Below are 27,851 nucleotides of genomic sequence, written 5' to 3' on the forward strand. Positions count from 1 at the left end.
CTGAACTTTCTGGATATTTTTCCCAGAATATTTTTGATCCACAGTTGGTTGAATCCACGGATGTGAAACCCGAAGGTAGTGGGACAGGCTGTTCTGTCCATTAGACAATAACCACATACTGGCGTGTTGATGTAAATAAAATGGAGCACTTCTTTAAAGGTAAACTGGAGTACCACATGGGGGAGCTTTAACTACAACCAGTGGCCCTTTAAAAAAAAAAAAATAATAAGACTTTTGGACCGGAAGATTTCATTTAATTATTCAATTTAATTTACTTTCGAAATACTGAAAGACATTCAACATGTGAAACATTCTACAACTGTAATAGACAACATGGCCTGTACAGGCCACTGGACTTCTCACCAGATGCTGTAAGACTAATTTATTCATATACAGTATACTCATTTGATATACATTGTTGGTCTGGATATTGCTTTCTAAAAATAATCATGTCTGATATTCCTTTACTGTAGATGTAGGAGCATATCCACACATGCCACAGCTTAATGGTAAAATCACAACTGTTTCAATTAAAGAAATACATTCTATGATCACATTACTTTATCTAAAAGCATTGACATCTGGACTATAAAGGCATATCTGATGGCTTTAATATTGACTCTGTAATCCTGGCTTACTGCATAAGCACATACTCAGTATGTTATATTTCTAATTATGGATTTTTGAGATGACGTCATTGTTGATGGGCAGTAAGTCAATCGAATGTTATTAGAATATATTATTAGGAGCATTACATAATATTTTCATGTTTAAGTCATATTCCCAGTTGATTCCATTTATTAAGGGTCTACAAAAAGTGTATTAGTAATTTAAAGTGATAGAGGCAAATAAACAAACCAAAAATTCAATAGCCTTTCTTCCTGTTATCAAGAAAACTGAAGCAAGCACATGGAATAAACCACTTTTAAATTGCCACTGACATCTCTGTAATAAATTCAGGTTATCTTTCATTCGTGCAGCTATTTCAATCATTCATTTAATATAAATATAACAGCATACACAGTAAGAGGTAACAAGTCCTTACCCACACTGGTTTTTGTTATTCAATGTACTTCCACTTTAGATCTCAAGTCCTCAGAAATTTAAATTAAATTCTAGATAGTAATGCCAATTCTGCAAATTCTAAAATATGTAGATTTTACAGACCAATCATGATGCAGATGAATGATTCTAAAGCTTCTAGGAATAAAATTATTGTATAATTTGTATAAAATTATTATATAACACTTGAATGGAAAAAGCTATAAAGTTATAGAACGCAGAGCGCAGGGTCAGCCATTGCACAGCGCCCCTGGAGCTGAGAGGGTTAAGGGCCTTGCTCAAGGGCCCAACAGTGGCTGCATGGTAGAGCTGGGATTTGAATTCTCTACCTTTACCTTTTAATTAATAGCCCAAAGCTCTTCCCACTAGGCTACCACTGTCCCATAGCAACATTCAATCACAAAAGATAGAAAGACAACCCAAAAACAGGAAGAACAGCAGATACACATTGGACAAAAATCAGATTCAGCTTGTCGTGTTAATAGCCACTTTGTTCTGATTACAGCACTAAACAGGGAGCCAAACACTCCATTTACTCACACACATACATCCTCACTTAGTTAATTAAACCTAGAAATAATTACACTCCTTCTGCATGATTTTGGAAGGTGGTAGAGAACCTGAGTACTAAGGGGAAAACTATCAGACATGGGTGGAACATCCCAAATTCCTCAGAGAGAGTGATTAATGGCTGAATTTTACCCAGATCCACTTTACCTGCTGCATACTTATGCTGGTTATGTTCAATAAATTAGTAAATGGAAAATGTATTTATTATTTATTAGGATTTTAAAGTCATGTTTTACACTTGGGTTACATTCATGACAGGAACGGTAGTTACTGGTTACACAAGATTCATCAGTTCACAAGTTTAATGTCAAATTTTGTATCTCCAATTCACCTCACTTGCACATCTTTGGACTGTGGGAGGAAACCGGAGCTCCCGGAGGAAACCCACACAGACATGCGGAAAGAACATGCAAACTTCTTTCGCTGATCATGGTGAACATTTGATTAATTAGAGCCACTTTTGCTGCATAATACTGCAGCGAAGGAATGCCCTCCTCAGCCATCATGGGTGTAGTACATGCGAGAAAAGGAATAGCAACACTACAGGCATCAATTTGGTTAAGAATTTGACCTTAAGTTGCAAGCTCATTCATTCATTGTCTGTTTTACCCCTGAATTATCCTATTCAAATGACCAGGCGAAAGGTAGAAAACACCCCAGAAAGGTTGCTAGACAGGTTGCCTGCAATTTTAGTGGCTCCAATTGGTCTGTCTGTACGTCTATGGACGTCTGTGGGAGGAAATCGGAGCTCCCAGAGGAAACCCCTGTGGACACATGGAGAACATGCAAACTCCACACAGAAAGGACCCAGACTGCTCCATCTGGGAATCAAACCCAGGACCTTCTTGCTGTGATGTGACAGTGCTACCCACCGAGCCACAGTGTCTCCCAAGTTTACTGTATAAAGCAGTAAATACAATTTTAACTTTCAACTCTCTCTCTCCTTGCTTAAAGGCCGTTACTACTTGAAGGCATGTGGAGTGAGCAGTGACGTACAGCACTTGGAGAACCATTAACCTGGTTTATATGGGCCAGTGGAGCAGGAACTTTGTGTCTACATAACAGAGTCAATGAGGAAGAAAGTGCTCTACTTGGCTTCAGCACTGACATTAATTAAATAAAAGTAGTGTACTTCAGTGTCTCTCTGGGAACTAGAACTAAGAGGATGCTGATCTGTCAGACTGGAGACTAATAAACTGGGAAGGTTTGTATTATTTCAAGGCATCCTAACAAAAAAGGCTGAAAACACAACCTCTTCTGTCAGGGAATCTTTGGCTTATTAGTATACATATTTTGATCAGTTGTGGTTGGCCAGCTGCTTTAGGGAAAGACTGGGGGCAGGGCATAAATACACCCAAGATTTTTAATGGAACTATGTTGTCAGTGAATTGGAATTCTTATAATTTCTGGAGCATTTCTAGGTTGCCCTAGTTCTTCCATCTGTTAAATTAGCACTTAATTTATTATTCATTAAATGCATTCATGTGTTTTTATGTTTTTATTTGGATTTATGCAGACGTTAAGAGAAATTACAAACCTTATTTTCAGAAAAGATGGAACATTTTGTAAAATGCAATAAAAAGAAGATTCTGTGTTTTGCGACTGTGATTGTTAATACAAATATATATGAGGGATCTTCAAAACGTTTCCACACTTTTATATTTTGGTTGGAGACATTGAGGGAGTAGATGAGGAGCAGTAATTGGTCGTGTCTGAGAGACTGAGAGAGAGCTTATAGTCTGGATTTAGCTCCATCTGATTTCCACTTATTAGTGAGTGATGTGTTGGTATGAGTGGATCAGACACAGCAGTGCTGATGGAGTTTTTAAACACCCCACTGTCACTGCTGGACTGAGAATAGTCCACCGACCAAAAATATCCAGCCAACAGCGGCACGTGGGCAGCGTCCTGTGACCACTGATGAAGGTCTAGAAGATGACCAACTCAAACAGCAGCAATAGATGAGCGACTGTCTCTGACTTTACATCTACAAGGTGGACCAACTAGGTAGGAGTGTCTAATAGAGTGGACAGTGAGTGGACACAGTATTTAAAAACTCCAGCAGCGCTGCTGTGTCTAATCCACTCATACCAGCACAACACACACTAACACACCACCACCGTGTCAGTGTCACCGCAGTTCTGAGAATGATCCACCATCTAAATAATACCTGCTCTGTGGTGGTCCTGTGGGGGTCCTGACCATTGAAGAACAGCATAAAAGGGGGCTAACAAAGCATGCAGAGAAACAGATGGACTACAGTCAGTAATTGTAGAACTACAAAGTGCTTCTATATGGTAAGTGGAGCTGATAAAATGGACAGTGAGTGTAGAAACAAGGAGGTGTTTTTAATGTTATGGCTGATCAGTGTATATACACAATGTACACATTGTCCGGGGTGTTTCCTACCTTTCACCCAGTGAATTGCACCCACCATGACCCTTAGTACGATAAAGCGGTGATAAACAGATAATAAATGCCAGTGATAGCTCAGTGGTTAAGGTACTGGACTAGTAAACAGAAGGTTGACGGTTCAAGTCCCACTACCACCAAGTTGCCACTGTTGGGTCCCTGAGCAAGGCCCTTAACCTTCAATTGCTCATTGTGTAAGTCGCTTTGGATAAAGGCGTCTGCTAAATGCTGAAAATGTAAATGTAAATAAATGAATGAATAATATGTACTGGGTACGTACTGGCAGCAACACAGCAGCTATACATTATACCAGCATTGCACCTTAATGTTACACAGGACCTCCAGCCCACCTTCAGGATTTCCCCCATCACCGATACCTGACACTATACAGTGCCAAGTTATGCAATGGCACTCATGACCCTGAGACATGTCACCACCTGTCCTGTCACAAAAAGGATAAGAATGTTATGCACATGTGTTAACACTGCTCAGATAACACTAAATGACGAGCCTGATTTCATTTTTAGATAGCTGAAATGTAGCCGTCAGACTAGTGGGGATTTTGTATTTTTAGGAATCCTGTAGGACCAACAGTCATTCAGACGCTGCTTGGTGTAAAATGAAGTGACCAGTGGCTGCACAGGAGGGGGTACAGACTGCTGTCTGCCTGTCTGTAATGCACAGAAATTACAATATGGAATAAGAAATGACTAGATTGGGAAATGCAAAAATGAAAATTTAAAAAATGATAATTTAGACTTTGGTTCTGTACAAGAATACTCTAAAATTGAAATGTCACCTACATGTACATGCTTAAGCTGGTTTTACAGGCTACAGGCATTAGCTGAGCCAACTATTTGCTCTGATAAGCTTTCTACAAGCTTAGATAAGTTATCCAGTTGTAACCAGCTGTGTATCAGCTCTCTACCAGTGTTCAATCCATGGCATCAGCCACATACCAGCAGAAACAGGACTCCAGCTTAAACCAGTTTTCCATGATCCAAGACCAGGTTTTTACCAGCTGTCTATCAGCTTTTAGCGCAGGCCATAAGTCATATACCAAAAGAAAAATAAGACTCTTGCTTGCGCTGTGTTTTAGCACCCTGTATAAACTTTTGTATGGATTAGCTGGTCTTACAGGCCACATACATTCACATTCAGTCCGTCTGTGGTAGCCTAGTGGGTAGGGCTTTGGGCTATCAACCGGAAGATTGGCGGTTCAAATCCAGGTTCTGCTATGTAGCCACTGTTGGGTCCTTGAGCAAGGCCCTTAACCCTGTCTGCTCCAGGGGCGCCGTAAGTTGGCTGACCCTGCGCTCTGACCCCAGCTTCCAACACCAGCTGGGATATGCGAAGAAAGAATTTCATTGTACTGTACATCTGTATATGTATATATGACAAATAAAGGATATCTTTCTTTCTTTCTTTTTCTTTCTGTCTATCATCAGCATTCTACCAACTCACATAAGCTTTCTATAAGTTCATACCAGTTTTCCACCAATCCAGACCAGCTTTGCACTAGCTTTTGATAAGTTTTAGCATTTTACCAGCCCATTCTACCAACTTTGACCAGCATTTCAGCAGTTCCAACCAGCTAAATTGGCTCTAAACCAGTTGAACAGCTTAGGTGACGAACAAAATCCATATCTTCTTAAAATACACAGCTGTGAAAAAGTGACCCCTGTCTGATTTTCTTTATTTTCGCATTTTTGTCACAGATATTCAGGTGGCGCAGCAGTCTGTTATGCTGCATAATAGATCACTTATGACTGACTAGATCTGTCTATATCTGTGGGGCTTTATGGCCAAAGCCCTGTGATGGATTGGTGTCCTGTTCAGTGTATTCAAGCCTTGGGCCCAGTGTTTTATGGTGAAGCCAGAACTGCCGTGGACCCTGCTCAGAAAGTTTTAGATGAAAATGAATTGAAAATGTTTGTCACATTACATTGTTTAAGTCTGCATACCAGGCATATATTACAAACGATATTTTATTATCATTTAATAAATTTAAAAAAAAACTCCATCCCTGCATCAAAAAATGAAAAATGTCTTTTGCTGTTCGAAAAATAGGCTCGTAAAATAAGCTCATGGTCAGGTGTCCACATATTTTACTTGACTAACTGTATACCTCTATTCAGCTATACATCCCTTGCATGTGCACTTGCCAAAACAAGCCTAGCATACCTAGCATATGTACCAAACTGGTTTAGATTCTGATTAAATTAACATATGACTAAAGACGATAGTCGACAAACAATTTCAAACAAGAATTTCCAGTTACAATAAAATCTGACCTTTATGTAAAGACAAAAAGTGTGTAGGGGTAAGCTACTGGGCCCCTATTAACAGCCTGAAAAGCTTCAGATTGTCAGATTCTACAGCTGTGATGAGGGGTTGGAACCTTATTATTACAAATGATACACAGGAGAAAATCCAAAGTCTACAATATGTGATCAATGTGGTTGTGATCTAATGAGTGCAAATTCCATAGCATACATCTGAACTTTCACTTAACTGCCAGAAGTCCAACATGCTAGCCCACCACAACTGAGATCCAGGTTTGAATCTTAGCAGGGGTATCAACCAGCAGGGCATCTACACAGACACTAATATCAATGTCTGAGGAGGTGTGATAGCCGAAGCCATGCGTCGGTTGGTGCCCTGTCCAGGGTATGCCTGCCTTCTGACAAGGATAAATCAGTTGATGAAAATAAATTAAAATACAGACAAATTTTAAATTTGATGCCAGTAATCAGAGGCTTTTGGTCCATCTGAGAAAAGCTTGGGCCCAGAAAACCCAGTGTCATTTCTAATAACTAAAAGCTCCAGTTGCATGCACAGTCCTAACTTTACCCCACTGAACATCTTTTGGGTAAATTGGAACATCAGTTGTAAGCCCAGCAAGTGCTTGACCACACAAATGCTCTTTTAGCTGCAGGGAAAAGGTATGGGGATAAATGTGGGGGGTTGTCTGCAGCTTCATTATGATGATCAACTATCCACAAACATTTGGCCATATCTTGTGAGGTCTCTGAAAAAGGTCCAACGTGTGTGTCCTGTTTAGTGATAAAAGAAACACAAACCATTAAACATTTGAAATGAGCACGTCAAGCATCTGCTGACAGACTGGCTACACTTTGTTCCACATGACTGTCCCTAAACAAGGTCCACACAAAGCCAGGCTTTTAACCACTGGCATTGGGGCAACCACAGCAGACAAAGACATGGAGTGAGTCAACCAGTCGGCTAGTGCCCAGACCATATGCCCAGGCTAGGCGCGCTACTACGGGGAAGTAAGATCTAGGACAAAGCCTGAATGCACTGCTTATTTCATGAAGCTCTATTAAAGTTTAAGAGATAAGGCACAATATGCACGGACGGCTGCAATGACCAATCAGCATTAGGCTTAATGGACAAGGTTTTTATTCATATCCTCTACACGGCCATGATTTTATTGACACCTGACACCTAGACATCTCATTCCAAAAGCATAGGCCAAAATAGAAGTTTCCCCTTTGTTGCTAGACCAGCCACCGGTATTCTTGGAAGGCATTTACGTGTATGAAGTCACACAAAATGACAAGACCTGGCTCACTATCAGCGTTCCAATAAATCCCAAAGGCTACACTTACAGTCTTTCAAAAACCTGCAATAACACTATTGGATTTTTTGACAACATAAACAAATAGCAAATGTAACTTAAGTAAGCAACATGTTGTTTACATCAATAGACAACAACAAGTTGTTTATATCAATAGTGTTCTTTTCCCAGGCCATTTTTCATTGGAAACGCTGCACCATTGAGCTCAAAAATAAATCCTACTGTTCCTATTTTCATAAACAATCCTTCATAATCCTTTATCAGATATTTACCCATAACTACATGATTGAAATTGTGATTAGCAGAGACACACAACTACCTTTATTTATATTTATCTTTTGACATAGATTTCTGAACAGCTTACCTCTTGCAAACACACACTTGCATGCACACAATCTCCCATCAAGCAAAAGTACTTACACCCCAACAAATCCATGCTTGTACACACACACACACACACAATCCCATATCTAAGCAAAAGTATCCTCACCCACAACAAATAGTACATGCTTGCACACACAATCACATTTTGGAGCAAAGGTTTTCACACCCCCAACAAATACGTGCTTGCACACACACAATCAGATGTCTAAGCAAAAGTATCCTCACCCCAACAAATACGTGCTTGCACACACACAATCAGATGTCTAAGCAAAAGTATCCTCACCCCAACAAATACGTGCTTGCACACACACAATCAGATGTGTAAGCAAAAGTATCCTCACCCCAACAAATACATGCTTGCACACACACAATCCCCTATCTAAGAAAAAGTAGCTACACCCCGACAAATACATGCTTACACACACAATCACCAGTCTAAACAAAAGTACTTACACCCCAACAAATACATGCTTGCACACACGTACAATCCCATATCTAAGCAAAAGTATCCTCACCCCCAACAAATACATGCTTGCACACACGTACAATGCCATATCTAAGCAAAAGTATCCTCACCCCCAACAAATACATGCTTGCACCACACAATCACCTGTCTAAGCAAAAGTACTTACACCCCAACAAATACATGCTTGCACACACGTACAATGCCATATCTAAGCAAAAGTATCCTCACCCCCAACAAATATCTGCTTGCACACACACAATCACCTGTCTAAGCAAAAGTACTTACACCCCAACAAATACCTGCTTGTACACACACAATCCCATATCTAAGCAAACCTCACCCCCAACAAATACATGCTTGCACACACACAATCATGTCTAAGCAAAAGTATCCTCACCCCCAACAAATACATGCTTGCACACATATAATCACCTGTCTAAGTAAAATTACTTATACCCCAACAAATACATGCTTGCACACACACAATCACATCTCTCACCAAAAGTATTCAACCCCTCCACATACTCTACAACTTTTGAGCCGCAATCACACTCACATTTTCTCAAGTAATGCACCACTCTACTTTTCTGCCTGTGTCCTAAACGGCACCCCATGTGTTAAAATGCAGTCTATTTCAAATTTTAATCACTGCAGTTTCTTTGAAGCCATGCCTTAGTCAGGTATTAAATTGACCCATTAAATGCAAACTGCTTTTGGTTCTGCACTATTAAACTTCAGTCCCACCTACCGTTAAGACAAAATGCCTCAAAAGTTTCTCCAAACTCTTATTGTTTTTGGAGATAATGATCTGTCTCATCAAAACTACTTTTTACAAGTGGAGTGGAGTGGAAAAATCATACATCAATGAACTAGTCTACCAAGCAACAGAATTTAAAACAGCAATGAACAAAAACAATACATTATATAACTGCTAATGTGGTTTAAAAACCCTCTGTGATGTGGAAAAACAAAAGCGAGCAGGGAACCACTACAGTGTGTTATGCAATTCAAAACCATCAAGTAAGGTTACATTCAAATGCAAATCTAGACAGAATCAAATCTGGTGTGTCAATCAGACATGTCCTGATATGACACCAAGGGCTGATACTGAGCTATTATGCTATTATGCTTTAACCCATTGATGTACACAATATGGTCTAAAGTATATCGACGCCCCTCCTAGTAACTGCGCTAAGCCATTGTTGACAGGTGTATAAAATTAAGTGAACAAAATGAATCATATTTCACCAATATGATTCATTTTGCCAATAAATTCAGTATACTTATGGTCTACAGAGGAACACCTTTGGAATGTGGTAGAACAATGCAGCTGGCAAATCTCAGGCAAGTATGCAATGCAGTCCTGTTAGCATGCACCACAGTAAAAAAAAAAATACATGCCACAAATAACAGAGACTGTCCATGTCAGCAAGCTATGCATGAGTCATTTATCGACTGTGCAATTATGAATAAATAATTTATTGCCTGGTCACATTTGCTCATTTTGGTGCCAGGACCTACTGAAATTTCACCCCTCATGATGCATTTCTGTGTTCATGACAGGTCTTAATTCTGTAACATTCCTGTGATCCTGTGATGGCTTGACCAAACATCTACAAGCACAGAAACAGACAGTGCATGTCCTTGATCAGGCAGCACTCAGAGCTGGTGGCCTTGCACCTGTTGACTCAAGTTGGTACTCTGACACAGATGACCAGAGAGAAGAATTTCGCTGAGAGTTTCATGGAGCCGAGGACAGCTGCTTTCTAGACGCAATCAGAAATGTACAATTCCTTCTCCTGATGGGACAACAACAAGGGCTCAAACCCAGATGGGCTGAGAGAAGTGATAAACAGTGTAAACAGTGATTGTGTTCTACTCACCTGCACAGGCTAATCCAAGCAAGTCTGACTCAATTATACTCACTGCTGATGGGTTAAAATTAGGTTCTTCTTTACAAGATACTAAATCACAACACAGTCTGTGTTAAAGGCAACATTCTAGAAGGATTCTATTTCCTGTCAATCCTGTTTGCCAATTATAACACATTAAATCTGGTGTTAGGGGGGTTCCCTAGTGATACAACCGAAAAGCTTATGCCCTATTACAGGGGAGTGGGAGTTTGAGACCCATTGTGGGTCTAAAAGACTATAATGGAGAGCATAACTGGACCAGGTTTTTGAATGCTAGTGACGGCAGTTCTAGCTTTCCTGTCAAGTAACGTGACACTAGCCAAAAATAATGCCACTAATTGATCTGCATTTTAACAATAAACCGTAGTCAAGAATTAAACCAAAGCTGTGTCCAAAATCGCATATTTCCATACTGAACAGTACGCAAAAGCAGTATGTGAGAGCGGGTAGTGTGTCCGAGTACGTAGTATTCATTAAACAGTACACGAAAAGTATCCGGATACAAACACAGCACACCACGGCCCAATAACCGATCCCACAATTCAGCTAATTAATTAATGAATAGTGGGGCTTTAACTGTGGCGATATGCATCACATGACGTTTGTAAGATGGCGGACGTAGTACATACTGCACACTTGCGTACTGAAAGAGCTTACTGCGTTTTCGGCCAAGCAGTGCGCACTGCTTCAAATTTAGTATGTACTGTTGAACGTTGTCATGGAGTCTCTGCCATTACATGGCTGGTGAGTGGGAAGTGGCCCATACTAAATATGAAGGCTAATGGGCTAAAACTGATAGCAAATGGTTAATCCTACACAATAGATTTCTGTCTATCCTAGGTCCTCACACATGCCAATTTACACACCCTTAAATTTGTAGTCAGAAGGTCTCGTGTGAGTACTGTGTTAGGATCATGTTACTGATGTTCACAGCTGTGAGTGATACTGTTTTCTAATGCCGTTAAAGGCAGCCGTTGTAGTAAGAAAATTGCTAGTTGTTTGTCTAAAATTACTGACATCCAAACCAATGCCTGAGTTGATCAAACCTCTGCCAGATGGACTAAAATACCAAGAAACTAAGAAAGTGTGATGAAGTTAGTTAATAGGTTTTTAATATAGACCACAGAGGGCTGAGCTGTGAACCAAACTGCCCTGGGATATACACTGATCAGCCATAACATTAAAACCACCTCCTTGATTCTACAATCACTGTCCATTTTATCAGCTCCACTTACAATATAGAAGCACTTTGTAGTTCTACAATTACTGACTGTAGTACATCTGTTTCTCTGCATGCTTTGTTACCCCCTTTCATGCTGTTCTTCAATGGTCAGGACTCTCCCAGGACCACCACAGAGCAGGTATTATTTAGGTGGTGGATCATTCTCAGCACTGCAGTGACACTGACATGGTGGTGGTGTGTTAGTGTGTGTTGTGCTGATATGAGTGGATCAGACACAGCAGCGCTGCTGGAGTTTTTAAACACCTCACTGTCACTGCTGGATTGAGAATAGTCCACCAACCAAAAATATCCAGCCAACAGCAGGTCTAGAAGATGACCAACTCAAACAGCAGCAATAGATGAGCGATCGTCTCTGATTGAACATCTACAAGGTGGACCAACTAGGTAGGAGTGTCTAATAGAGTGGACACGGTATTTAAAAACTCCAGCAGCGCTGATCCACTAATACCAGCACAACACACACTAACACACCACCACCATGTCATTGTCACTGCAGTACTGAGAATGATCCACCACGTAAATAATACCTGCTCTGTAGTGGTCCTGTGAGGGTCCTGGCCATAGAAGAACAGGGTGAAAGCAGTCTAAAAAGCATGCATAGAAACAGATGGACTACAATCAGTAATGGTAGAACTACAAAGTGCTTCTATATGGAGCTTCTAAGTGGAGCTGATAAAATTAACAGTGAGTGTAGAAACAAGGAGGTGGTTTTAATGTTATGACTGATTACTGTATATCCTTCATATTTTGCACAGCAGAGATACAGTATAAAGAAGCATTTAGCCTTTCAGACAGTAGATTTGTGATAAATGATCATTTATGAATAAAACAAAGTAGAATAGCTGTGGGTGGTAACAGTCACTCATACCTAGGGGTAATTTAGAGGAGCTATTGCACTTATTAGAATACTTAGTTTTAAGCTGTGGAAGGAAACCGACATTGACATTAGGTCATTTAGGATCTATCACAATGTACCATCAGGTTAAAAATTATTATGCTTGTTGGATGGCATTTACACCTGCTGATTGCTCACATTCCACCTGGCTTGCATCCAGATTTCAACTATATGCCTTTACACATCATTAAAATCATCTATAGTAAACAGAAATGAAAACAGATTGTTGTATCACCTTCACAAATCAGCTCATTAAAATGTACCACAATGTTCTGTTATACTTTGTTTACATTGTGTCAAACAAAGCAGGAATCTTTCAAACCTCACTGAAGATGCTAACATCATCACTCATGGACCACATGGGCTGTAGTGTAATCAACCGGGAGGAGTCTTGGTAACCAGATGCATCTCTGAGACCAATGTAGGTACACCTATACAGCCCAGTGTGAGGCTTAAGTGTACGTAGATCAGACCTTATTTCAGGAGATCACAGGTATGCATGCTCCTTTTCTAGATCTGTATTTTTTCTTAGCATGCCTAACTCCAGTAGACAAGAGTCCTACTCATACACACCACATACACGTGACTAGACAATGAACACGGTTGAATGAAAATAATGACAAAAAACAGCAAGTTTCTCTTACCCTCCATACGCTCCAAAAGTGAAACTCCGTTTTCTCTGCGGCATCTCGTCGGACAGCCAGAGCTCACTCTGAGAAACAGACAGACCGAGACGGACAGACACACTGAGATGAGGGCTGTGTCTGTTTCACTGGAGTGAATAGAGAGTCTGTATGAGTGTGTGTTTCTTCCCTTTTACTCCCCTGACTCTCCCCCGCCCAGCCGCTCGCCCTCCCTGTCTGCCTTTCTCTCTCTTCTGCTTTCCTCTTTCTGTTTGAATCCCTTTTCCTCTCTTTCTCTCTTTATTTGGAAATAATAGGGTGGATGGCCACTTCCAGTCACCCTGCTAACTAGTAGGTGTCCACTTAATGCTTTTCCACATTTTTTAAATAATCTGTTGGAGAGAAAAAAAAATCGGAAAATATGTGAATGACAGATGTGTTGCCATGAAGACAGTTATCCCAAAACCAAATATCAGAGCTTTTAAGGTGGACCGAAATGTACAAAAGCAGAAAAATAAAGGAAAGTAAAATATTCACATAAACAAAAGTGGAAGCAAATATTTGAAGAAGGTAAAGCTCTCAGTCAGAGTAAACCAAGATCTGAATCAGCAAATATGTTAAATATGTCACCGGCAAATGAATGCTTTCCATATTTGCATTTTGGTGTTCAGGGCACTAATTTTAAAACAAATTATAGCTGAAAATAATGATTTTCTTTGGTCCAGGTACAAATCAGCCCAATGTGGCCCAATATGTGAGTCTTGACACAAAAGCACTATGCCAAATCGCCATGTTAATCTGACAATCTTTGTTTGTTTGTTGCACCACCCAGCACTTCAGTTAGACCATATTTTTGCCACAAACCTCCTATGTTGTTGATTTACACAGTCAGCACTCAATTAGAGTACTTTCACAAATCACCATTCACAGAAACACGGCCAAAAGTAGTTATTTCTCCTTTATGTTTGCATTTGCAGTAACCAGGCAGAAAGAAAAGTGAAAGTAACGGCATGAATGTAAACATAATCAGTTTTATTTTGTATGCAGTGTATTAAGAAAGCAGTTTATAGTACAGTCTTATGTCTTAATGTGTCAGAGTAAATTACTAACAGTAAAATACTTCTGCCTGGACACATAATTTACAGGTTTTGAACACTATAATGCCTGATTTGATCTCTTGCTGGACAGATTTATTTGTTTTTAATTAAACTAAATTAGATTTTTTTGTAAACAGGTGATTTTAAACAGGTGATGAGTCTGAGTCTTTGAGGAGCAAAGATAGGCAGAGGATCTACAGTTCATCAACAAATGCATAAAAAATATTGAAATGTTTAAAAACAATGTTCCTCAAGTACAAAACTGAAAGGGAATTGCATAGTTCTCCCTCTACAGAGCATAATATTATTAAATGATTCAAGAACTTTAGAGGAATATCAGTGTGTAAAGAGCAAGTGTGCAAACTGAGTCTTGTCATTGAGAGAACAACAGCAACTGATACATTACTTGGTAGTGAAGAGTTCATTACTGTGGGTAGCACTGTCACCTCACAGCAAGAAGGTCCTGGGTTCGATTCCCAGGTGTAGCGGTCTGGGTCCTTTCTGTGTGGGTTTCCTCCGGGTGCTCCGTTTTCCTCACACATTCCAAAGACATACAAATGAGGTTAACTGGAGATACAAAATTGTCTCTGAACTGATGAACCTGTCCTGTCATGAATGTAACCAAAGTGTGTAAAACATGATGTTAAAATCCTAATAAAATAAAATTACTGGATGTCGGTAATTGATCAGGCATCAGCCAAAATTCAGAGCTATAATATTAATATCTGTTTTAAATAGAATTGAAACTCTCAATGGAAGACATGGTCTACTTGAAAAAGAGAAAGATGTTTTATTAACTAAGGTTGTTGGGAAGAGCAACAACCTTAGAGCAACCATCAGGGCACAGACTGGCCAAGATTCTTCCAACTTCACAGCAAGGGCACAACTATGACAAAGCTGAATGACAGCCGATGATGCCATATCCTGGGTTGAGATCAAATGCTGAAACAATGCAGCTGAGCTGAACAGCTGTTTTAGATAGAGAACTCTCAGGTGGACTCAAAGCTACCACTTCAAAGGTTCCACTTTAGTGAACGCCACATTTTATGATTAGATTTCTGCAGGAACATTGGTCATTTTCTGTCGTCTTAGCTGTTGGTGTTATTCTATTATCACCTAGACTCAGTTTCAATTGGTATTATAGTATAGCTTAGTACAGGCTAGGATTGCCGACCTACTGTGAAAAGATTTTTTTTATACCCTGTAATTTTAGTGGATGGACAGAGTTATTCACACTGTCCCTTTGAGGACAAAAATCATGAACCTGTAAAAGAAGTCATTTTCACAAGAAAATAAAAATGGCAAGGACACACACCTGGGAAGTCTATGCCTTTTATCACACAGCAGGTTCCAACATTGAACCCACTGGGGTGCCCTGTAACACCTGGAGTCATAAAGTGGACACTAAGACAAAGTGAACTAGACAGAAATAAAATGATTTTGAGCAGTTTTTCTAAGACAAGATCTTTTAAAAAGGTGTTGTAGATACACCATAAAGCAAAGAGTATGTAGGCACCTGACCACAAGCTTGTTAGACACCCCATTCAAAAAACATTGTCATTAATATAACACCATTCACCAGCTTCTTCAATTGGCGCCAATCTTTTGGGAGACATTTTTACAAAATTTTGGAATGTGTCTGTGGTAAATTGTGTCTATTCAGCCAAAATGAGCATTTGTAATATCAACCCAAATATGATGGTCAGGGCTCCATGCCACTGGAGTTTCTCCCTATCAATCTCATTAACTTAATGGACCTTGTTTTGGACACAGGGGTGAAGTCATGGTAAAACAGACAAGGTGGAGGCATAGAGCATATTTAAAATATGAAATTGATTTCATACACCTGTTAGCAATGAGTGTCTGAAACACCTGACAGCCATACCATGTACCTGATGCTCCAGGTGGTGGAGTCACCGTTTATCCAAGAACAGGAAACGGCTGCTTGGTTGTCCATTACTATTAAAAAGGACATTTAATTACATTATAATATTTACACTCTACCACAATCAGCCCTGCGACCAAACCACCAAAGCACAGAGACTTGATTGAAGACAGAATGGCAAGGCTGACCTATATTTAGAAAGCATGAGAATGTTGAAATATGGGAAGAGGTATTTTTGGAAAAATTTGAAGCAGTAGGGTTTGGAATATTACATATTTTACCAATAACTGATAGGACTCAAATGTAACAATGTATAATTTTCTTGTTGGTCTGGATCAAGGGAACTGAACTACAAGTATAAACACAGGCTGAGAGTCTTAATTCAAGAGGAACATGATCTCTAGCTTGGCCCTCAAGTCCAATTAGGTGTCAGCTGCTAGAAATTAATTTGAATGACAATTTTAACCATCAGCATTAACCCACCAACTTAAAACCTAGAGAAAGTTCTGGACTAATAAGCAGAAGATTACTGGATCAAGCCCCACCAATGATGAGCACTTGAGCATCCTTACCCTCAGTTGCTTGGATTGTATTTATCCACAACTGTAAGCCACTTTGAATTAAAGCATTTGCTAAATGACAATATAAACCTACAGTGGGAGTTTTAATGACTTTCATACATCATGTTATGCTAGAGTGAAGAAAATTGTTTTAATGTACTGCCAAAAGTTACATCATTATATTAAAATGAAGGCAAACTGCCTTTTAATAAGCTGCATTTATTTTATGGGTTTAACTGAGGCTTCAATGCAAATGTGAAGTGCACTCTTTGAGTATGAGAGTAAAGCCATTACATTTATAGTACCCAGCATGCCACAGCCATCTGAGTGACTGAAGTTTTTCATATAGTTGCATTATACATGTTGAATACTGATGCAAAACACAAGAATGCACTTACATTTTATTCACAGTTTTTTTCTATGGATCGTCTACAGTCAAAACAAGGAACAGTTAGACATAGCTTACCTATAGCCCAAAGTCAGTGGTTCTTATCCAGCTGGTCAGTTTACCTATAGCCCAAAGTCAGTGGTTCTTATCCAGCTGGTCAGTTTACCTATAGACCAAAGTCAGTGGTTCTTATCCAGCTGGTCAGTTTACCTATAGACCAAAGTCAGTGGTTCTTATCCAGCTGGTCAGTTTACCTATTGACCCAAGTCAGTGGTTCTTATCCAGCTGGTCAGTTTACCTATTGACCCAAGTCAGTGGTTCTTATCCAGCTGGTCACTTTACCTATTGACCCAAGTCAGTGGTTCTTATCCAGCTGGTCAGTTTACATATTTACCCAAGTAAGTGGTTCCTGTCCAGCTGGTCAGTTTACCTATTGACCCAAGTCAGTGGTTCCTACCCAGCTGGTCAGTTTACCTATTGACCCAAGTCAGTGGTTCTTATCCAGCTGGTCACTTTACCTATTGACCCAAGTCAGTGGTTCTTATCCAGCTGGTCAGTTTACCTATTTACCCAAGTCAGTGGTTCCTGTCCAGCTGGTCAGTTTACCTATTGACCCAAGTCAGTGGTTCTTATCCAGCTGGTGAGGTTACCTACTGACACAAGTAAGTGCTTCTTATCCAGCAGGTCAGTTTACTGATTGACCCAAGTCAGTGGTTCCTATTCAGCTGGTCAGTTTACCGATTGACCAAAGTCAGTGGTTCCTATTCAGCTGGTCAGTTTATCTATTGACCCAAGTCAGTGGTTCTTATCCAGCTGGTCAGTTTACCTATTGACCCAAGTCAGTGGTTCTTATCCAGCTGGTCAGTTTACCTATTGACCCAAGTCAGTGGTTCGACCACTGCCAGGTTGCCACTGTTGGGCCCTTAACCCTCAACTGCTCAGACTGTATACTGTCACAGTACTGTAAATCACTTTGGACCAGTGGCCTGACCACTACCCCACTGGAATGAACAGGATTGTCTATTGTTATCTAGACTTGATCATCTAACACCAGTGTCTGATCTTTCAAATGCTTTTTGACTGAATGGTCACAATTTACCACAGACACACTTCAAAATCTTGTGAAAAGGAAGGAGGTTTATATAGCCAAGGTGTTCAGCAATTTACACATCATACAATGTATTTCAGTGGAACAGATCATAATTTAATCACATCTAATCTAACTCAGCTTTGACTGCAGTAACATTACGCTCAGCACTGGAACTTGGCATCTCTTCAAGTAAAATGATTTGAGGGTGAGGACATCTAGAAAAACACATCTAATGTTTCAGAAATCTTCACTCCACTGTGAAATGACACGCAATACGTCTCTATAGATTTCTGTTCAATATTTCAGTCCGCTGTAGAAGCGAGCCTATCAAATTCACTTTCGAAGCTGTAACACGATCTTTCACCTCACGGCAGATCTCCCTTCGATATTACTGTAATGAAGCATTTTAGTCTGTGCTGGATCAATAGGTTGACTTGGCAAGTGGTTTATGGGCATGGCTGTTAAGCCCGTTGTTTCATCAGACAGTGACTTAAGTGTCAAACTGTAAAGATGTATTACATTTCTAATGGATCCTCAATACTTTAGGATCAGGTCTGGCCCTGATGAATGCCAATTTCTGACTACGGGACGGTCTGAACTCCCTTACTCCTTCTCAGCAGTGAATACTACACGTTTATACTAAACGTTTAGCCAACAGGACCTTACATAGTGTGTATAAACCTTGCTAATTTCATTCAGTTATAATCGAACTACAGTACTGGTGTGACTGTTTTATGCAATACTGCCACCCTCTGGGACACAGTAAAACTGCAAGGGTTGAAAAGACTACTCCAGTTTGCTGCTATCTGCATCGTCCCAATTTGGATATACCCAATTCTGCCTGCTGCACAACACCCTTGCTTGCTTCTAGTACACACTTTCCTTTTTGCTATTTTTTACATGCAGTTTCTCCCTTTTTCTCTCACATTAGCAAAGTCAATTAGTCGTCCGCTGCTGGGCCCTGTGTCCGAGGAGGGTATATTTGCCTGGCACATGTTCCTTCAACACATGCACAGTCCATGACCCCTTCTTATTCGCCCATACTTTGATGTATTCGTCCGTGAGGCCAGTCTTGCGCATGGAGAGTCACGCACTGATCTCTGCATTTCTGCACAGGATCTTTACACAGCATGAAAGACCGCATCCTCTTTTTAGTCCAGTCTTTTCCCACCCAGCAGACTAGTGGCAAATTTTGTCTGCTGCAGGCACTGTCAATTGTGCCTGCAAGGAGGCTCTGCCCCTTTGCACAAAGCAAGGTCCATGAGGACATGATTTGGAGAGTAAAAAAACTCAAGTGGTTTGCACAGAGCTCCGACCTCAACCCTACTGAACACCCCTGGGATGTTAGCACTCTAGTCCAGAACTGTGCCTGACCTCAGAGTGCACCTTTGACCGTATGGGAATACATTTCCATACTCCTCATCTTGCGGAAGGCCTTCCCAAGATGATCTTATGGTCATGTGTTCAAATGTGTTGCACCAAGCTGTGATAAGGATGATTAAAACATCCCAATGTTTAAACTCATCATGTAGAAAGTCTGTAGTCTACAATAGTCTTTCTTACAGAAAGAACCCATCCTGATTCACGTAGCCTTTCAAATGATGAATCCTTAGATCTGCAAAGCTCTCTGGCTGAGCTCATCCACAGGGCAGACCCGCCAGCATGTCCCCGGAGGACTGAACCACTATCGCTAATGAGACTGCACTCAAGTTAACCACAGAAGCAGAGCCAGATTGGGAAGGAGATGGAGAGAGGACAGAGATACAGATCGAGATTGCTGGGATTTGTGTTGCTTGCTGTGAATTTTCTTCTCTGTCAGCATGACGTTGACATTAATACTGCCTGAACCTCAAAGCCTCGGTCTCTAGGCACCATAAAAAAAGCCAGGACAGAAAAAACAACCGAGGAAAAGAGACCTGAGGGCCGTACAACTGCTAAAATAACAGAAATACAAAGTCTAGCTGTGCAGTTAAATAACTGCATGTGTAATGGCATGTCATTGTGAGCATAATATGTCATGCTGACATAACACAAACTCAGCCAGTGCTACCAAGTACAAGTCATAGCTGGATTTTACTAATTTAAATCATCACAGGCTCTGTGGCTCTGTGAACGAAGTAGCCAGGGGCGGAAATCTCAGGGGGGAAAACAGAAAGTTGCCCGCCTCCGTGTCATTGTAAAAACAACTATCATTTTTAAATGACTATTTATTTTCTATAGTGCCATTCTTAGTATTGCTGGTTGAACATTTTGACTAGTCTCGTTACTGGGCTTAAAACAAACAATGTTCCAATTTATCTCAAAAGTGGTAAAACACATTAGCACACCAGAGTGCCTACATGAACAATGATTGGCTCGTTCGCAGGGAGGATGCCGAAGGGGGATTCCTCATAACTGATGCAATTATGGCCTCTGCTGGCTGATTAATGGTGCCTGCACAGAGACGAGGGATAATATGATCAGGGTGTGAGTCTCTAAACACAAAGCTGATTCACATATGAACTCGCCTCGTGCAGGTAAAAAGATGAAGCTGGCTACTGCACACATGTTGAAGGGGGCGTGTGTTAGTCACGGCTCTCCTCAGTCAAAGTGGAGGTCAACATCAATAGAGAGGAAGTGTAATACAATCGGGTAATTGGATACGACTAAACTGGAAATTTAAAAGAAAAATGTATAAAAATAAATACAGGTAGTGAACAGGTCATTATAAGCACTAACTAAAAATGCTAACTATAGAGCAGAGATGCTTTCGGTATCTAAAAGCTTTTCCCGATATTATTATGGTAGTTAATACGATTTATAGGGTGACACAGTGGATTGGTGGGTAGCACTGCCGCCTCACAGCAAAAGGGTCTTGGTTTTAATTCCCAGGTGAAGAGTTTTGGGTCCTTTCTGTGTAGAGTTTGCATGTTCTCCTCATGTCTGTGTGGGTTTACTCCAGAAGCTCTGGTTTCCTCCCACAGTCCAAAGACATGCAGTCAGGTTAAATGGAGCGACTATAACTGCCCTGTGTGTGTCTGCCCTGTGATGGACTGGTGGTCTGTCTGGGGTGTTTCCTACCTTTTACCTGATGAATTGTCCCCAACGTGACCCTGGATAGGATAAAGCGGTGGTAAAACTGAAGAAATGAATACAAGATAAGCAGAGCTCTACATTCCTATTGGAGCATGATGCAAGATATCCATATTATTTTGTATTACAAAAAATACAGTGAATATGTAAATAGAAGTTTAAAACAAAGTTTAAAGAAAAGATTGTGCTCATATATGTGCTAATATAAAATAGATCTCAATCCAAGTCAACCTTCACCTTATTTCACCATTATTTCAACAACATTAAATGAACAATGGCATCTTTATCAGTTCACTTAATCGGTAAATCATTAACATCCCTAGTCAAAGCTTTACCAGCAATTAGGCTATATAAATATTTATTTTTTAAGATTCCTGGTATTATCAGCTAAAGGTTTTAAACAAGTTCTAGTTTTTGTTTACATATAGCAGAATTCTTTTGAGGTCATGTGGCTACTGACGTGCAAAGATTGTACTAAAGTAAAGTTTATTCTGTTCAATAAACTACTTGCTGTAAAGATTAATAGTGTAAGAATATATTTCAGGCTTTGGGTACTTGAGGGTGCAATAAGGATTAATTTTTTTTATAATAATCACACTACAATTTGGACAATATTTGATTCATAAAGATTATACCAGTACTAATTATTGTATTTAATTTTATGACTACTTCAGGTGATTTTATAATTAGTAAATAATAAAGTAAATACATTATTTTGGGCCATTATACTTGCAAACACATATTAAGGTGTACAACAGTACAAGGTTGTCACTGTTGTGTTTTTGGTTTCAAAATTCTCCACACATTCTCTCTGGAATCTATCTCATTTCCCATACTGTCCCAACTTTTTCTGATTTGAGGTTGTATTAAGGTGTATCTGGAACAGCATATCTGTCTAAGCATTACGGATAGCAAAAATGTTTTTTGTCCAGTTGATAAACATGCCTAGATAAAGAACGGCAATGGACATTGCAAAGATGGTCAAATTGACTAGGATATGGATAAACAAGTCAATAATCACCATCACCAAGCTATGACTGATGACTGATGAGGTGTTGGTCTGGCCGGTAGCCACATATGGATGTAAAGCCTGGACGCATTCAGGCTTTTGAGATCTTGTATCAGAAAACTTTGGCCATGTGATGCAGCATCTACATGACATATTAAAGGCAGTGTTCACAGTGGTCACAGAACTTGTGGAAGGTCTCAGAAGACAAGGAAGACCAAGAATAAGCTGGAATGACAACATCACAATGAATATTGCTTTATCAGAAGCGAGTCTGCTACGAGCAACACGAGACAGAGGGCACTGAAAAAAGCTAAACCATCTTTGGTTTGCAGCCAACCATGTCCAGCCAAACTGATGTCTTAGTGATGTGACAGTAAAAATGCTTTGTCATTGTATGTCCTACCAGGAGACTGTTTATAGTACTCTGCATTGCTGAATCACTGCAAAGAGATGAGTGAGCGCAGTAAATGAAGCCGGGCTTAAACTGATGTTAGGTGCCAGAGGGATCTTACACATTGCACAATGTTTTTATTAATTAGGGATACAATTTTTTTACCAATAATCATCATTAGTTAAAATAGAGCATCCCATAAAAACAGTGCTGAGTTTTATTTCAACATGTCTTTATACTTTATTGATTATAAACAGTTTAATAGAGAACATGGCAGTAAAAATTTAAAAGCCAAAGTATGTGGGAGTTGGGTCTTGAGATTAATTTAAGAAAATCTTGAGATGTATTTATATCAATGAATGTGCTAGATGATTCTTTATTGTGTTAATATTTCTACAGTGAACCCAATATCATTTAGTTCTGACCCATTAAGGCATGGACTCTGTACAGGTGTCCTGTGGTATTTGTTGTATGCAGTACTACAAGTTTGCAAAACTTTAAAAACAATTACTATATGGATGCAAATCCAGCAAATCATCACCTAAAACTTAATCCCAGCATGACAGAGCTGATACTTATTCCTGAAGATCAATCTCCATCCCAAGACCTAGTCGTCTCTCTTGATGACTCCCAGATCAAACCCTCTGACAATGTATGAAACATTGGTGTTGTCCTGGATAACCAGCTGACCTTCTCTCCTCATGTAGCCAACATCAAGAAGATTTGGTCATTTCTCTCTATGGAAGCCACTCAGATTCTTGTCCAATCACTTGTAATCTCTCGGCTGGACTACTGCAACTCCCTTCTGGCAGGTGCTCCCATGTGCACTATTAAACCATTGCAAATCATTCAAAATGCAGCTGCTCGCCTGTTTTTTAACCAATCTAAACGCTGCCACATCACCCCACTGCTGTGTTCTTTTCTCTGGCTTCCTGTAGCTGCCCGCATTCAGTTTAAATAATTATGCTTGCCTAAAAAGCCAAAATGGACCAGCTCCAAACTACCTTAGAGAACTCATCACACCTCGCTCTGTACCATGCAACCTCCGAGCCACTAGTCTTGCTTGTCTAGATCCACCCAGAAGTTGTGGAAGACAAGCATCAAGGCTCTTCTCTGTACTTGCACCCAAGTGGTGGAACGATCTGACAATCAGACGGTTAAAAACCCATCTATTTATTTTTAAGTACTTAAGCTGAGAACTAACATGTACTTACTAATGATCTAATTAAAAAAAAAACTTTGTTCTACCAGTGTTTCAGCAGATCTGTATCCTTGGACTGTTGTCTTCTTAAACTAGAGTGGAAAAATGTTTACTGTTAAAGCACTTCTGTAAGTCGCTCTGGATAACTGTAAATGTGAATGTGAATGCAAATGAACAACCTCCTCTGTTACACTACATTCAGCCAATTGTTACAGCATAGAAATGTGTTGCCAGTGAGGCATGAGCATCTCTAAAAAATCCTTAGAAAGGAAATCAAGGTCATTAAATATAACTAAAAGCAATTCAGATATTGGTAAACACATTTAAATAATTTATGCAAACAGGACATAACGAAAAATATAGCATTATACAAAGATTTTGAGAAAAGGAAACTCCAAAAAGTCATACTAATTAAATCTGTTTGCACTGACACTGCTCTGAATTTTAAATATTAAAAAGGTCAAAATCCCTGAAGTAATATTTATAAAGTTATATGGAGGTCAGTAGTATATAGTATATACGGAATATTTTTGCTGGTGTTATCAAGTTTTCTCATATCTCAAATCACTGCCTTCGAATAGGTAAAAATCTCTGGCAGCACATTGTGGATTATACATTAGGATATTTTTAAAACACCACGTCTAATAAATTATTTAACCATTATGTTTGCTTTTAGGTTTCCTCAGGGTGCTTCAGTTTCCTCCCACAGGTCCAAAGACATGCAGTCAGGCCAACTGGAGCTACTAAAAATCACCAAGTGTGAATGTGTGTGTGTGTGTGCCCTGTGATTAACTGGCAACCTGTTTGAGGTGTTTCCTGCCTTTCGCCCAGTGGATCGCACCCACCACGACCTAGCAAACTCAAAAGACTTAACCAAGCAAAGAATTAACCTTTGATGGATGCTCATTTTATACTCAATCTTGATGACTCTACCTGTTACCAGTTAAACTGCTAATTGTGGAACCTTCCAGAACAGTGTTAGTTGTATAATTTTATTTAAGTATGTTGCAGGAATCACATTTTACTGTTGTTTTATATTTACAAAATACAATAAGGTTTGTCAGTGCTTTAACCAGTTAAATAAAAGTTCAGGCAATTTAACAAACTACAGTTTTAAGTTATTATTGCATTTTTAAAAAGCGTCCCAACTTTTCTGGAAACGGGGTTTGTATTAAAAATGTAGCAACTTGCTTTTAAATCAGTCAAGATTCTAAACTAAATAGTAGATAAAGTAAAAACTGTACATGTAGGACCTCATTTACCCCCTACCTCCACCTCCTTCTCCCAGGTTAATTTTGGGACATTACATTTCATTCATCTTATAAAACCAGAATAAATTCAAATTATAGGTAATATAGGTAAAATGATAAGTAAAACTGATAACGGGGAGCCTGATGTTCATAGCATTACAATTCAGACGAGGTCCTGACTGACAGTTCAGGTCCCCACCGAAGGTGAACAGCAGCCAATTATAAGCAGCCTTCTAATTTAGTCCAGTCACGTCAAGCCGAGTCTGAAACAGTGGATCTGTTCAGGGACACACAGTTCTACTACAGCTCAGGAAAAAAACAGCATGGTGGAGAAATAACTGCATTATTAAGGGGGTAACAGCCTCACCCATGCCAAATCAGCCAGGAGGTGAGTACACACTCAATCACACTGAAGCAATAAAGCTGTTTTAAGCTGTAAAAGGCTGACCGATATAGGTTTTGATTTCAAAAGTAACAAACACACAGTAATAAACATTATTACACCAGTGCTTCAGGTGGTTTTTATTTTTGTAAATGCAATGACAACAATATCTGACAATAAAGTACTCTCTAAAATGTATTGCTTCTTTAGGTTAGTTACAGTAGCCATTACTAATAACACTGATAAGGCAGTGCCAGTGCATTAACTGCCCTACAGAGAGAATAATAATGGATGGCCCATTAAAAAGCAAGTGGTCAAAAACAAGCCAAGTTCAAAGCAGTGCATATACGTTTGGCTTTAGTGAAACATAATTAATTGCCAATGACTGCTTAAAGCAGTGGTTCTTAACCTTTCTTCCTCTTAGACCCTCCTGTGTTTAAGAAAATTCTGGGACCCCCTTGATAAGGGTTATGATGTAATTCTTACATTTTTAGTGAGGATATCTTCTTGCTGATAGGAAATTTGATGAATCCATGATAACTTTTCTCATTTTCTCTCAAGGTAATATTTTCTCATTTTGGTTGATATAGTGGGTTTACTTCTGATAAATTGGTGGCGGGAGCTTCCTCACCCGGGTCTACTTAAGTGGGATCTGCATTAGCAACTGAATCTGAATGTCTGTGTGAGTATCAAATCCATTCCAGGCATTTGGCCATCCCCCCACCCCCCATTTGCCCACATAAACCCTTACTTTATGGAAAAGAAACTTCTCTTTAACGTCTACATTTAAAAGTTTCATTTAATTTTAACTTTAAGCACAATTTAACACAGAGGTACTCAAAAGGAATGCATTAACCAAACTAATAATTGAATCAGCTTTGACAGTATCACAGACAGAAAACAATCCGTACCTAAATGCCTAATCCATAATGCATTAGGCTCCTGAACCATAGCACAGTGTAGCATAATTACACCAACACACCTTCATCCAGTACAGTTTAATACTAGAAGCTCTTTAATCCATACTGAAAAGCTCCCTGTGGGGTAAGGAGTCAGTGTGGACAATGTTATCACAAAGTGAGCGGGAAGTCCATCCAGAGTCAGCAACCCTAAGGATACAACAAATCCTCCCGCTGTTTTCATTTTATTACAGCACAACAAGATAGAACTAAAGAAAAACGGCTCTTCAACGGGTGTGTTAAGTAGGGTTTTTCCACACTAGTTCTAAACGATGCACAAAGGCTCAATCAGGCTGAAACAGTAAAGAGGCATTTCCAAACTCCACAAAAGGGTTTTTTCCAAACTGCCACAATATTTTAACTTAATATTTAGAAGGGGTCCGAATACTTTTGGCCATATGATGTATTATCCTGTCTTTTCAGCTATCTGATATAACACATACAAATAAACCAAAAATCAATGGGCAATTGTATTTTGTTCTAAAATAAATACCACTCACAATTATGAAAATTTATGTTTGTAGAAAATAGCAGCAATTGATTAAAAAAGCCAAAAAGCCACAAGACCATGAGTTGTTGAAATCTCCTTTTGGATCTTACACAAGCACAGGCATTAATATAAAGTTGGCTTAAACTCCAACTCTTGGGATATTGGAAGCACATAATATATTTACTACAACGGATTCTATACACATCACTCAATAAACAGAAAGGGAGTCCACATACTTTTGGCCATATACTGAAAGTTATTCATAGTTTTATCCTATTGAGATCAAATAAGTACAAGAAGTGCTATATCCAAACCCTGTAAGTACAGCACATACGTCATGTTTTCTTTTGCACTGTATCTAACCAAACAACATGCTGTCAAATAAATTTGCAATTTTCAAACAGCAATGAAACCCAGCTGCCACAAATGATTTATCATAGTTAGATAAGATGCAAGAGAGGCTTACTAAACAAATTGATAATGGACACAAGGTGAATTGATTTGAATGGTATATTAGTTTCATCTGCTGTGTAGATGAATGTGTGGGCTCAGGTGGAACTCTGGGTATTATGTCTATCAAACCCAGCAAGCCCTCAGGCTACTTGCACATCTTCAGCCCTGCCTAGGGCAAGCCGCTCACTGAGAATCCCTATGCTCTGGACATGCGAAGTAACCTCAACCAAGCAAAAACACACTAGGTCTTCTCTTGCCTTAAACAACTCCTATGGGCCTGACTGTGATTTTAAAATGTTCTGCAAAACAGGAAGGGTGGATTTTGTAGGCTGTAGCATATTCTGTCTCAGAATGTTGAATTACGGGTATTGTAGAGGCATGCAGTATTCATTCATTCATTCATTGTCTAACTTACCACCACTTCATCCTGGTCACGGTGCAATTCACTAGGCAAA

General features: G+C 39.6%; 1 protein-coding gene across 2 annotated transcripts in view; it reads right to left on the reverse strand.

Annotated features, from left to right (window-relative positions):
• rap1gapa (RAP1 GTPase activating protein a) overlaps nt 1-13,248 on the reverse strand; it is an 85,224-nt gene extending 71,976 nt beyond the window's left edge. For both annotated transcript variants that reach the window (XM_063016116.1, XM_063016119.1), the window contains exon 1: nt 13,191-13,248. In XM_063016116.1, coding sequence (XP_062872186.1) covers nt 13,191-13,234 — 44 coding nt within the window. In that variant the 5' untranslated portion in view covers nt 13,235-13,248. The remainder of the gene's footprint in view (nt 1-13,190) is intronic.
• Nucleotides 13,249-27,851: the final 14,603 nt, after the last annotated feature.

This window comes from Trichomycterus rosablanca, chromosome 19, assembly GCF_030014385.1.
Source record: "Trichomycterus rosablanca isolate fTriRos1 chromosome 19, fTriRos1.hap1, whole genome shotgun sequence".
Lineage (NCBI taxonomy): Eukaryota > Metazoa > Chordata > Actinopteri > Siluriformes > Trichomycteridae > Trichomycterus > Trichomycterus rosablanca.